This window comes from Pristiophorus japonicus, chromosome 4 (assembly GCF_044704955.1).
Source record: "Pristiophorus japonicus isolate sPriJap1 chromosome 4, sPriJap1.hap1, whole genome shotgun sequence".
NCBI classification, from domain to species: domain Eukaryota; kingdom Metazoa; phylum Chordata; class Chondrichthyes; family Pristiophoridae; genus Pristiophorus; species Pristiophorus japonicus.
The window spans coordinates 125,401,870-125,414,792 of NC_091980.1; the positions used below are offsets into that span (position 1 = coordinate 125,401,870).

The 12,923-nt window shown below is 46.8% G+C and overlaps 1 protein-coding gene across 1 annotated transcript in view; it reads left to right on the plus strand.

Annotated features, from left to right (window-relative positions):
• The first annotated feature begins 500 nt into the window (after positions 1–500).
• The window catches only part of LOC139262165 (sodium-dependent phosphate transport protein 2A-like), a 37,930-nt gene continuing 25,507 nt past the window's right edge, over positions 501–12,923 (plus strand). The window contains exons 1-4 of the mRNA XM_070877309.1: positions 501–618; positions 2,512–2,709; positions 4,427–4,555; positions 10,069–10,212. Coding sequence (XP_070733410.1) covers positions 501–618; positions 2,512–2,709; positions 4,427–4,555; positions 10,069–10,212 — 589 coding nt within the window. The remainder of the gene's footprint in view (positions 619–2,511; positions 2,710–4,426; positions 4,556–10,068; positions 10,213–12,923) is intronic.

The following is a 12,923-nucleotide window of genomic DNA, read 5'->3' on the forward strand; positions in this document are numbered from 1 at the left end:
AAACTCTTATGCTTGTAAAAATAAGCTATATGTCTGCTTTTATCAGGCGCAAGAATTCTGAGGACATTTGCTGGGCAAGATATGGGTAAATAGCGCAATCTTGCCCTTGCAAATGTCCTCGCTCCCGAGATGCGGAGGATCTGTAAAACTCCAGCTTGACAGATCGGAAAAGCCGGTTTTCAGCGCATGAGCATTGTGCGCTGAAAACTGGCTTTTCCGATGCCATCCCGGTCGTAGAAACTTTGTACAGACCCGGGGAGGCCGGAATTTCAGGGCCAACATGTTTACTTTGCTTCTAAAGCCAAAGAATTCCTGCAAGTTCCTCAATTTATTTTGTAGAATTATTACAGGGTAGCTTCCAGCAACTTGTTTTCCTTGCAGAACGTGAGCTGGGAGAGGTGTTTCTGACATAATTGCAGTTGCTTCTTTGCCAGGCAGGTCTCGGGAGTGATACTTTTAACAGAATGACATGTCCTTCTTTACTGCAGCCTTGGAGCGAGATGGCATCACATCCCGGAGCCAGTCCAACCAGTCCCAGGAGGGTGCACCACGGACCTCTCTCCCTTCCATGTGGGGGTGCCCCTGAATCCCCCCGGCTGCCGTGTACAATCATCAATGGTATTCAACTCTAGAGGGCGCTCATAGTCAATGAGGACCCTTTTCTACTACAACATTAATAAACAAGATCTATGCCGTGAAACTCTAAGTATGATTATACATATATAAGACGTGTCTGATTATACGTGGTGCAAAGCAAATTAATCTTCTATAAGAATGGAACAGAATACAGGGCCAGGGTGGGAAGAACATAAGAACATAAGAATTAGGAGCAGGAGTTTGGCTCCTTGTGCCTTCTCCGCCATTCAATAAGATCATGGCTGATCTTCTACCTCAACTCTACTTTCCTGCACTATCCCCATATCCCTGGATTCCCTTAATATCCAAAAATCTAGCGATTTCTATCTTGAATATACTCAAAGACTGAGCATCCACAACCTTTTGGGGTAGAGAATTCCAAAGATTCACCACCCTCTGAGTGAAGAAGTTTCTCCTCATCTCAGTCCTAATTGGCCAACCCCTTATTCTGAGAATGTGATCCCTGGTTCTAGACTCCCCAGCCAGGGGAAACATCCTCCCTGCATCTACCCTGTTAAGCCCTATAAGAATGTTGTATGTTTCAATAAGATCACCTCTCATTCTTCTAAACTCGAGAGAATATAGAAGAGGCCACTAGAGTGTGTGTATAAACACTGGCCTAGACATGTTTGGCCAAATGGCCTGTTTCTGTGCTGTAGATTCTATGTAATTCTATATAGAATCATAAAAGTCATGCATATAGTACATGTCCTTCACACTTCACATTGCCACTTCAAAGTGACAAATATGTATAAAAAAGACAGAAAGAGCGGCAGTGATTTCCTGCTGGTTTTGCTGATCTGGGCGAAAGAGCCTCGTCCAAAGGCCAGCGGCTGAGGAATTTACAAGCAGCTGCCAACCTACAAAACCTTCCCTCAGACATTAAAAATACGCATGCGAGGTGAACGAATTGCTGACTACTACAAGTTTATTGGCAAGCAGGGGAATTTCATTCCTATCTAAAAATCGCTGTCATTTCAAAGTTGCAGCTTGACGACCCAGCTGTACGTTCGTTCATTGGAGTGTGTGAGTCACCGTCAGGAGTCAGGTCGGGGCAGGACTGTCGATGGGAATTGAGTTGGGGTGGGATAGTGCTCAGGAGTAGGGATCCCGGCAGATTTTCCCCTCCCTAAAAGGAAAAGGAGAAAGGTTAATATTTATATCGTGTCTTTCATATCCTCAAGACTGCCCAAAGTGCTTTACAGCTAATGAAGCACTTTTTGAAATGCAGTCACTGTTGCAATGTAGGAAACGCGGCCGCCAATTTGCGCACAGCAAGCTTCCGCAAACAGCAAAGACTAGAACATCAGTTTTGGTGGTGCTGGTTGAGGGACAAATATTGGCCAGGACACCAGGGAGAACTCCCCTGCCCCTCTTTGAAATAGAGACATGGAATTATTTATTTCCATCTGAGAGAGCAGAAGGGGCCTTGGTTAATGTGTCATAAGAACATAAGAATTAGGAACAGGAGTAGGCCATCTAGCCCCTCGAGCCTGCTCCGCCATTCAATAGATCCGAAAGATGGGATCAGATCTCAGCACAAATAAGCTCTAAGTCTCAAGTAAACACTGAATAAGCTTGCTCAACCACTGGTGGCAGTCTTTAAATTATTCTAATGTATTCTTATAAAACGCCCTCCCCCCACCCCCCACCCCCAGGCTCTCCCCAATTGGAAACTGCTAATGTTCTGGAAGTGCTGTTCCGCAAGAGCCTGATTTTCCAATCCATATAAATGAATAAATGAAAATTCACGTGACTGGGACCCTTCAATTCCCCAGCCAGTACTCTTGCGAGTGCTACACCACATCGGGAGGGTAAATTAGCCCGTATAATACAAAATGCAACAACTATCATTGTGTCGTTCAAATGTGGCAGGCATGAACGGGGTCGCTGGCACTAAACCGTACCCTCTCCCTGCGGTCGGAGGAGTTCCACACTCGGATCATGGATACCTCTGCCCGGGCTCAACAGTCAACCTGGTGGACAGCATGGACAAGTTTGAGATTGACACGCATTCGGCTAAGGCCTGGGCATTCTCCAAACTGGACAATTCCAACGTCCCTCAATGGCGAGGTAAGTGGTGTGCTATCTGCCTAAGCACCTCAAGGGAACATTCTTCCCGAATGTGGAGTTTGTTTGTTTTTTTGTCGCTTTTTGCTGTTGGACGTGTAATAACTATGTAATGACGGTAAATAGGACCGCTTGTGCAATTGTGCGTTCCCAGGAGTGCGCACAGCAAAAAATAGGCTCTGATATAACGTTAATCGTCATTTAATCAGAGTGCATAGAATGTGCTGGAAATACATGGTGGGTCAGTCAGATTTTGTAAAAGTAAAGGACAGATTAATGTCCAGACTTGAAAAGTGATGAATAAAAAAAGCCCTTATATGGCGTTGATCACAATAAAGAGAAAAAAAGAAAAAAAGCAAGAGGCACAGCAATAGCAACAAAACTTGCATTTATATAGCACATCAACATAATAAAACGTCCCAAGATGCTTCGCAGGAGTGTTATCAAACAAAATTTGACCGAACCACATAATGAGCTATTAGGACAGGTGACCAAAAGTTCGGTTAAAGCAGTAGATTTTAAGAAGCGTTTTAAAGGAGGAGAGAAAGACAGAGAAGTGGCAAGGATTAGGGAGGGAATGCCAGAGCTTAGGGCCTAGGCAGCTGAAGACATGGTCGCCAATGGTGGAGTGATGAAAGTCAAAATTATAGGAGTTAAAGGCTTGAAAATCCTGCTCATTAAAAATGCAGTTCACAAGCCATTCAACACATTAACTCAGTCAGACATCCCATATCTGCAGTTCTTAGGGCATTATCTTTGATTGGTTTCGAGGGACTGCCTATGATGATGATTACCCACGAGCCTTTAGTTGTCCAGGAGGGATTGACAAGCCAGGCTGTGGCTAGGGGAACAACCAAGAAAAAGAAAGAACTACAGGGATAGATCAATAGCTCAAATCTACTAACGAGGAGCAATTAATAGGTTTGATCAGATTAATGACAGAGTTTAGAAGATGAAGAGAGATTTACATTTTGTACATTTTGCAAAGGTAGCTATGGATTTTTTTTTAATTGACTCTCGCGATGTGGGCATTGCTGGCAAGGCCGGCCTTTATTATGGTTCTTGAGGCTGCTGCAGCAGCAGCTGAATACAACTGAGTGACTTGCTAGGCCACTCCAGAGGACAGTTAACAGTCAACCGCATTAGTTCAGGAATAGCATCACATGAATGCCAGACCGGGTAAGGACGGCAGGTTTCCTTCTCTAAGCGACAATGGTGAACCACTTGGATTTTTACGACAATCCAACAGATTCATGGTCACTTTTACTGATCCCAACTTTTTATTTTCAGATTTTTTAAACTACAAATTCTCAAAATTGCTATGGCGGGATTTGTACTCACATCCTTGAGATTATTAGTCCTGGCCTCTGGATTACCAGTCCGGTAACACAGGTTAGGGAGGCAAGAACTTAAAAATCAAAGGTACAGGCAAACAAAGCATTGAGTCAGACATGGCAACAATATGGAAATAGCACAATGAGAATGGTATTGGCTGTATTCAGTGGGAACGTAAGCTCGACAGCCGGGAACATTTCTAATAGACACAAGGCTCCAAATCATGAAGCTGTCTGCTGGTGATGAAGTTGCTGCGCTGTCCTTTACTTTCCCTTGGGCAAAGCATGAATGTGTGCATGGAGCTGACATCAAACCTTGAAATCGTTGAGCCAAGATAATTTTTGACACAACAGATAAGAAACTGAGAAGTGTCTTTGTTTTTCAGAGCTGGATGCAAAAGGGAAAGTGAAATCTGTTCTGAACTCGATGATGAAGAGTCTTCTCCTCTTTAGCTTTCTCTACATGTTTGTGTGCTCTCTCGATGTCCTCAGTGCAGCCTTTCAACTTGCTGGAGGTAATGAATGCTTCATTCTTTACTCTTCAGACCCGAACCCGCATTGCAATTTCTTTCCAAACTCTATGGGGAACAAAGTCAAGATGGTCATTGTTCACAATCAGTATCAAACTACCCTAAACCAGCTGGAAATAATGTAATGGGCCGTATTTTCGGTTTGGACGTTTTTGGGGTGATAATGGCGGCGGGGCGGGAAAGTTAGCGCCCAAGAATAGTTTGCGCCTCAGTAAGTAAGTTTGGCAGCTGAGACCTGAGTCAGAGGGCGCAGCGCTAAGGGAGGCGTTGTACACCTCTTTTAGGCGTTAGGATGGAAAACTCCCGAGCGAAAGAGCTGGGCTGGGAGAGCGCTCTGAGAGATACTTGAGGTGTGGGGGTGTGGGGGGGCGGGGGGGCGAAAGCCTTAAAAAAAACCCACAAAAACATTCCCAAAACATTGCCCATACCACCGCAACACAAACTGCAATTTTTTTTTTAAACAATTACGCTTACCTTAGGAGTCCATGAATTACCTCTTCGCTGTCAGGATCGTTGGATGGCCTGATTTCCCAGGTATTCCCTGCGGGGTGCGCTTTGCGGCATATGGGTCGGGCTGAAGTTCAAACTCGCGCTGGTGTCGCAACCAGGGGTGTTGCACACCGGGCACAGTTCTTCTGGTCAGTGCTGCTCCGCGCCACCGCTAAACCAGACCCGAGGATCGCCCACCCGGACAGAACACCTCACCGCCGCCCTTGCCACCAGTCTGGAACGAAAAACGGAGTGCAGAAGACCTGAAAATCCAGCCCCAACATGTATAAAACGTTAAAAGGATTCGATAGGGTCGACACAGAGAAAGTATTTTCTCTGGTGGGGGCAATCAAGAACACGGGACATCATTATAAAATTAGAGCTCGGCCTTTCAGGAGGGAAATCAGCGAGCACTCTTTCACACAAAGATAGCAGAGATCTGGAACTATCTTCCCCAAAAGGCCGTGGTGCTGGGTCAATTGGAGCTTTCCAGATGATGATAGATTTTTGTTAGGTAAGGCTATTGAGGGATATGGAGTTAAGGATGATGTTGAGGTACAGATCAGCCATGATATAATTGAAAGGCAGAGCAGGTTTGAGGGGCTGAATTGCCTGAATACTCCTGTTCCTATGTACCAATTGGGGCCAGGAATTGGGTGGTGCACTGGATTAGATTGTTTCCATTCACCTTTTGGACCTGGGTCAAAGCTTGGACTGGTGGGATGAAAGTCTTCTTTGGCTTTTGGCTGTAAGGGTCTTGCGTGCAATAATAAAAACATCCTGTGATTTGATCAAATATATTTTTGATTCGTTTAGTTGATTCTTTTGAACCAAACAGACAGCTATTTAAATTCTGCTCAGTCCCGATCGGAAAGTATTTATCAGCCTGTCTTATTCAAATTGGTGAATTTATCTGGAGGTTTCAGAGAGTTAGTAAGGCTAGATCGCTTCCACCATTGGAAGAGAAGAGGAGAATAGAACCATTATGTGAAAATAATTATTTATAGAATAGATGAGCATAGCAGTTTTAAACTGTTTACTATTTTATATTACAATGAGGAGCCAGGCTGCTGTGAAAATCTATGTTGTGTTACTCTGATGGGATCTCTGCTCCACTGCCAGAAGTGCGGTCAAATGGGATTCCTGGCTATCTCCAGCAGAGGACATGGGCCCTGTCCCAAATATCGGGAACGGGTAAGGCGCACCTATAGGGGCTCTGCAGAGGGCCCTCCGACATGAAGAATTGATGTGGAATCAGAGTGGATCCATGTCATTTGAAGAGCCAAGGGGTCTTAACGAGCTGAAGATGAAAGTTTTTAAAAAATAATTCTTTCCCCACATACCCTCACTCCAGAAAAACAATGTTCTCTGGGATTGAATATGTCCTATTTTAGGTGGCTGCCCAGGATGCCTAAATAACGGGCCGAAGGCACCACCGATTGGACAGAGGTCCTCCCACTACTAAATTTTCAGTGTTGGGCCTGATTTACACCTGAAAAACATAGAAACACAGACCCCAAGTTTCCACATGATTTGCTCCTGATTTTTAGGAGCAACTGGTGTAGAACGAAGTATCTTAGAAATCGGAATTCTCCACATTTAGTTTGCTCCAGTTCTAGTCAGTTAGAACAGTTTCACTTTGGAACAGAATTTTTTTTTCAAAAGGGGGCATGTCCGGCCACTTACGCCTGATTTCAAAGTTTCGTGAGTGAAAACTTACTCCAAACTAACTTAGAATGGAGTAAGTGAAGATTTTTGTACGCTCGAAAAAACCTTGTCTACACTTTAGAAAATCAGGCGTAGGTTACAAATCAGGCGTAGGGAATGGTGGGGGGTGGTGTTCAAAGGGAAGTTTACAAACATTAAACACTTCAGTTTTACAAATAAAGAGCCATCATCAATAATAAATGATAAATACATCAATAAATCAACCAATAAATCAATCAAAAAAAATTAATAAGAAATAATGTTTTTTTTAAAATCAATAAATAAAACATTTTCTACTTACCGACTGCAGCACCGGGAGCCCTCCAACAGCGTGCTGGGATGCTCCCCCGCCAGTGTGTCTCTATCTCTCTGTCTGTCTGTGTGTCTCTCATTCTCTGTCTGTCAGTGTCTGTGTTTCTGACAGCGAGGGGAGGGGGAGGAGGAGGGTAAAGGGAGAGAGGGGGGAGCAGAAGGAGGGAAGGGGGAGGGAGGGGGAGAAGGGGGAGGGATGGGAGAGAAGGGGGAGGGATGGGAGAGAAGGGGAGGGATGGGAGAGAAGAGGGAGGGATGGGGGAGAAGGGGGAGGGATGGGGGAGAAGGGGGAGGGATGGGGGAGATGGGGGAGGGATGGGGGAGATGGGGGAGGGATGGGGAGAAGGGGGAGGGATGGGGGAGAAGGGGGAGGGATGGGGGAGATGGGGGAGGGATGGGGGTGATGGGGGAGGGATGGTGGAGATGGGGGAGGGATGGGGGAGATGGGGGAGGGATGGGGGAGAAGGGGGAGGGATGGGGAGAAGGGGGAGGGATGGGGAGAAGGGGGAGGGATGGGGGAGAAGGGGGAGGGATGGGGATAAGGGGGAGGGATGGGGGAGAAGGGGGAGGGAGGGAGGGGAGGAGAAGGGGAGGGAGGGAGGGGGGAGAAGAGGGAGGGAGGGAGGGGGAGAAGGGGGAGGGAGGGAGGGGGAGAAGGGGGAGGAAGGGAGGGGGAGGGGGGGGGAGAAGGGAGATGGGGGGAAAGGAGATGGGGGAGAAAGGAGATGGGGGGGAAGGAGATGGGGGGAAAGAGATGGAGGGGGGAAAGAGATGGAGGGGGGGAAAGAGATGGGGGGGAAGAAGATTGGGGGGGAGGAGATTGGGGGGGAGGAGATTGGGGGGAAGGGGATTGGGGGGAAGGAGATTGGGGGGGAAGGAGATGGGGGGGAGAACGAGATGGGGGGGGAGAACGAGATGGGGGGGAGAACGAGATGGGGGGGAGGAGATGGGGGGAAGGAGATGGGGGGGAAGGAGATTGGGGGGGAAGGAGATTGGGGGGGAAGGAGATTGGGGGGGGAAGGAGATTGGGGGGGTGGGGGGGAAGGAGAAGGGGGAGGGAGGCTGAACGGGCCAGGCCCGAGACTTCGGGCAGGGCCCGTCCCCAGCACCAGATTTACAGGTAGGTGGCATTGGGTCGGGTCGGGGGGGTGGTGGGAGGGAGGTCGGTTCAGTTCGGGTCGGGGGGAGGGAGGGAGGGAGGGAGAGGGAGGTCAGGTCAGGGGGAGGGATGTCAGGTCGGATCCAGTCCGGAGGCCGGAGGGGAGCGGGTGTCGGGTCCGGTCCGGGGGCGGGGGGGGGAGGGTGAACGGGTGTCGGGTCCGGTCCGGGGGTGGGGGGGGAAGCGGGTAGCGGGTGTCGGGTCCGGTCCGGGAGCGGGTGTCGGGTCGGGTCGGGTCCGGGGGCGGGGGGGGTGGGGGGAAGCGGGTGTCGGGTCCGGTCTGGGGGGCGGGGGGCGGGAAGCGGGAGTCGAGTTGGGTCGGGAGGAAGCAGGAGCTGGCCGTGGGAGGAGCCTTATTCACGCAGCCCCAGTGAAGCCATTCGGCCAGGGCTAGGGGCTGCGTGCTTCGGGCCCCTCCCACACAGTTTCGGGCGCCTGGAGCTACTGCACTTGCATGCCCACTGTAGCGCGCATGTGCAGAGGTCCCGGCACTGTTTTCAGTGCAGGGACCTCGCTCCGCCCCCTACAGCTCCTGCTTTGCTGCGCCGAGGGCCAGAGGACCTGCAGGGAGGTGGAGAATACGGAGGGTTTTTTAGGCGCACTTTGTGGTGCGAAAAACGGGCGTCCAGGTCGGGACTGTGCCATTCTAGGTGCGGCTCGAAACTTGGGCCCACAAAAAGTAGGTGCAGGAGTAGGCCATTCGGCCCTTCGAGTCCGCCATTCAATATGATCATGACTGATCATGCAACCTCAGTACCCCACCCTGCCTTCTCTCCATACCCCCTGATCCCTTTAGCCATAAGGGCCACATCTAACTCCCTTTTGAATAAGTCTAACGAACTGGACTCAACAACTTTCTGTGGCAGAGAATGTCACAGGTTCACAACTCTCTGGGTGAAAAAGTTTCTCCCCATCTCGGTCCTATATGGCTTACCCCTGGTCTTTAGACTGTGACCCCTGGTTCTGGACTTCCCCAACATCAGCAAGATTCTTCCTGCATCTAACCTGTCCAGTCCCATCAGAATTTTATAAGTTTCTATGAGATGCCCTCTCATTCTTCTAAATTCCAGTGAGTATAAGCCTAGCTGATCCAGTCTTTCCTTACATGTCAGTCCTGCCATCCCGGGAATCAGACTGGTGAACCTTCGCTGCAATCCCTCAATAGCAAACACATCCTTCCTCAGATTAGGAGACCAAAACTGCACACAATACTCAAGGTGTGGTCTCACAAAGGCCCTGTACAACTGCATTAAGATCTCCCTGCTCCTATACGCAAATCCCCTCGCTATGAAGGCTGGCACGCCATTTGCTTTCTTTACTGCCTTCTGTACCTGCATGCTTACCTTCAATGACTGATGTACCATGTACCCAGGTCTCGTTGCACCTCCCCTTTTATTAATCTGTCACCATTCAGATAATAATCTGCCTTCCTGTTTTTGCCACTAAAATGGATAACCTCACATTTATCCACATTATACTGCAGCTGCCATGCATTTGCCCATTCCCCTAACCTGTCCAAGTCCTCCTGCAGCCTTTTAGCATCCTCCTCGCTGCTCGCACTGCCACCCAGCTTAGTGTCATCTGCAAACTTGGAGATATTACATTCAAAGTATCATCTGCAAACTTGGAGATAAATGGGCGCAATGCATACTAATTCCTTCCCCAAAATCTCTGAGTTAGTTCTCCTTAAATTCTTCCCTTTTTCAAAAGAGAATAAGACCAGTGCAATCGGCAATACATCAAAGATAATTTAGATTAGCCAGCATTACCATGACAGACATGTGTGTGAATATCTTGCTGGATGTGTGCCAATGAGGTCTCTCTTTTTCAGGCAAGGTGGCTGGTGACATTTTTAAAGACAATGCAATCCTGTCGAATCCTGTGGCTGGACTTGTGGTGGGAATCTTGGTCACTGTCCTGGTCCAAAGCTCGAGTACATCAACGTCCATCATTGTCAGCATGGTGTCATCAGGATGTAAGTAGACCAACCCTGCCTATGGGAAGATCAAAACAGCACAAGAAGTAAAGATTTAAGAAGGGAGATAGAGAGATCTTGGCTCATCTTAAATCATTATCGGCCATGAAAACCATTAATAAATATCATAACGTATCTAGACCATGTAATGGTGGTCAGTTTGATGACCCTACCATTGGAAGAACATCAGAAAAAGAGATATCTGCACATTTTTGAACTCATTCTTGTTTCTTTGAAAGAGCCAGCACGGACTCAATGGGCCAAATGGCCTCCTTCTGTGCTATACTATTCTATGATTCTATGACACTTTTATGCTGTAATCTACTTGCCGGAGATGACCCGAGAACAGATGGTTTGAGTAGTTCGCCCCTTGTTGTGATTCCCAGTTCTCGTCTGGTGGCTCCATGAATTTGGGGTTGCTGCCACAACCCCCTATCCCCCATTCATGATGTTGCTGGAGCAGAATTTCATGGTGTCAATGAACAGAAGATTCATGACAAATGTCTGCTCCAACGCTTTCTCCGACCAGTAGCTTAATGGCATTCAGGGAAGCAGGAAATGGAGACAAGAAGACCAAAACCGGCCATGAAATGGCTTTGGTGGTTTTAGGGGATGGATGTCATTGCTTGGTTTGTCATTTTACCAGAGGTGTTAACTCACTAACATAAAAAGTTCATGTCTGCGTTAAAATAATGGGGGGGGGGGGGGGGAAGAATATTTTGGGAGAGCTAAATCCATTGTCTTCGGCCTACACCACGAATTCCAGATCGTTGTCACTGAATCCACCCCCTTCCCCAGCAATTGTCCGAGATTAAACCAAATTGTTTGACCCCGAGCTGAGATACTGACCCTGTATCATGCACAAAGACTGCCTACTTACATCTCCATAATATCACTCACATCTACCCCTGCCTCGGCCCATTGACGCCTTTGACTATTGTAGCTGGTCTCCCATTCTTCACCCTCCGTAAATTTCAGCTCATCTATAACTCTGCTGTCCGTCTCATACCGCCCTCATTAAAACCCATCTCTTCGATCAAGCTTTTGGTCGATCCTCCTATTAGCTTCTTCTTTGTCTTGGTGTCAATTTTTGTTTGATTATGACTCTGTGAAGTGCCTTGGGGGATTTTTCCATGTTAAAGGCGCTGTATAAATGCAAGTTGGTGGATGTTGTTGGTTGCAGTTGTTGGATTTGCTTTTAACTGGCTGACTTCAAATTCTAAGTTAATGTTCAAATTCTTTTTGAATTATCTTACCACATCTTAATCTTTGTTAGATTCCCGTGATGATAAGAACATAAGAAGATAAGAAATAGGAGCAGGAGTAGGCCATACAGCCCCTCAAGCCTGCTCCGCCACTCAATACAATCATGGCTGATCATTGACCTCAACTCCACTTTCCCACCCGATCTCCATATCCCTTGATTCCCCAAGACTCCAAAAATCTATCTATCTCAGCCTTGAATATACGCAGAGACTCAGCATCCACAGCCCGCTGGGGCAGAGAAATTCAAAGATTCACAACCCTCTGAGTGAAGAAATTCCTCTGCATCTCTGTCTTAAATGACCTACCCCTTACCCCAAGACTGTGCCCCCTAGTTCTAGACACTCCAGTCAGGGGAAACAACCTCTCAGCATCTACCCTGTCAATCCCCTTCAGAATCTTGAATGTTTCAATGAGATCACCTCTCATTCTTCTAAACTCCAGAGCGTATAGGCCTACTCTATACAATCTCTCATCATCAGACAGCCATCTCATCCCAGGAATCAATCCAGTGAACCTTTGTTGTACCACCTCAAAGACAAATATATCCTTCTTTAGATAAAGAGAAGAAAACTGTGCACAGTACACCAGATGTGGTCTCACCAAGGCCCTGTACAATTGTAGCAAGACTTCCTTACTCTTGTACTCCAACCCCCTTGCACTAAAGGACAACATGCCATTTGCCTTCGTTATTGCTTGCTGTACCTGTATTTATTGCACAAGAACACCCAAATCTTTCTGAACACCAAAATTTAAAAGTTTCACACCATTTAAAAAACATTCTGTTTTTCTGTTCTTCCTACCAAAGTGAATAACCTCACATTTCTCGACATATTCTGGGACTGTTCTAGAATCTAGGGAATTTTGAAAGATCAAAACCAATGCATCCACTATCTCTGTAGCCACCTCTTTTAGAACCTTAAGATGTAGGCCGTCAGGTCCAGAGGATTTGTCGGCTTTTAGTCCTATTAGTTTCTCTAGTATTTTTTCTCTACTTATCTTAAAGACAGCTAATAACAGATTTAATTTGCTTCAATTGCTGATTTTCTCATTTTAACTTAATTTATAATTTTTATATATTAATTAATATTGTTTAATTATAATTAATTAATTTAATTATACTGATTTTACTATTGTATACCATGTAATTAAAACATTTTTTTTGTTTTTTTCTCCTGTGTCTATCTGTGTGCGCATTTTGGCTGCCGCTTCAGACCCGAGTCTTTAACCTCTTTTTCACTTCCTTCTCCCGCTTTTTCACTCTTTCCCTCAATGGTCAATATCTAACGTGTTGTAAAATTGTTGCGAAGCACCTTGGGCTGTTTTACCACGTTAAAGGTGCTATATAAATAAAAGTTATTATTATTATTGATAATAATTATAATAATTGCATTAAGTTCCTCACCATCATTGGTTCCGCACCATTTTAGGTATGCTTTTTGCATCTT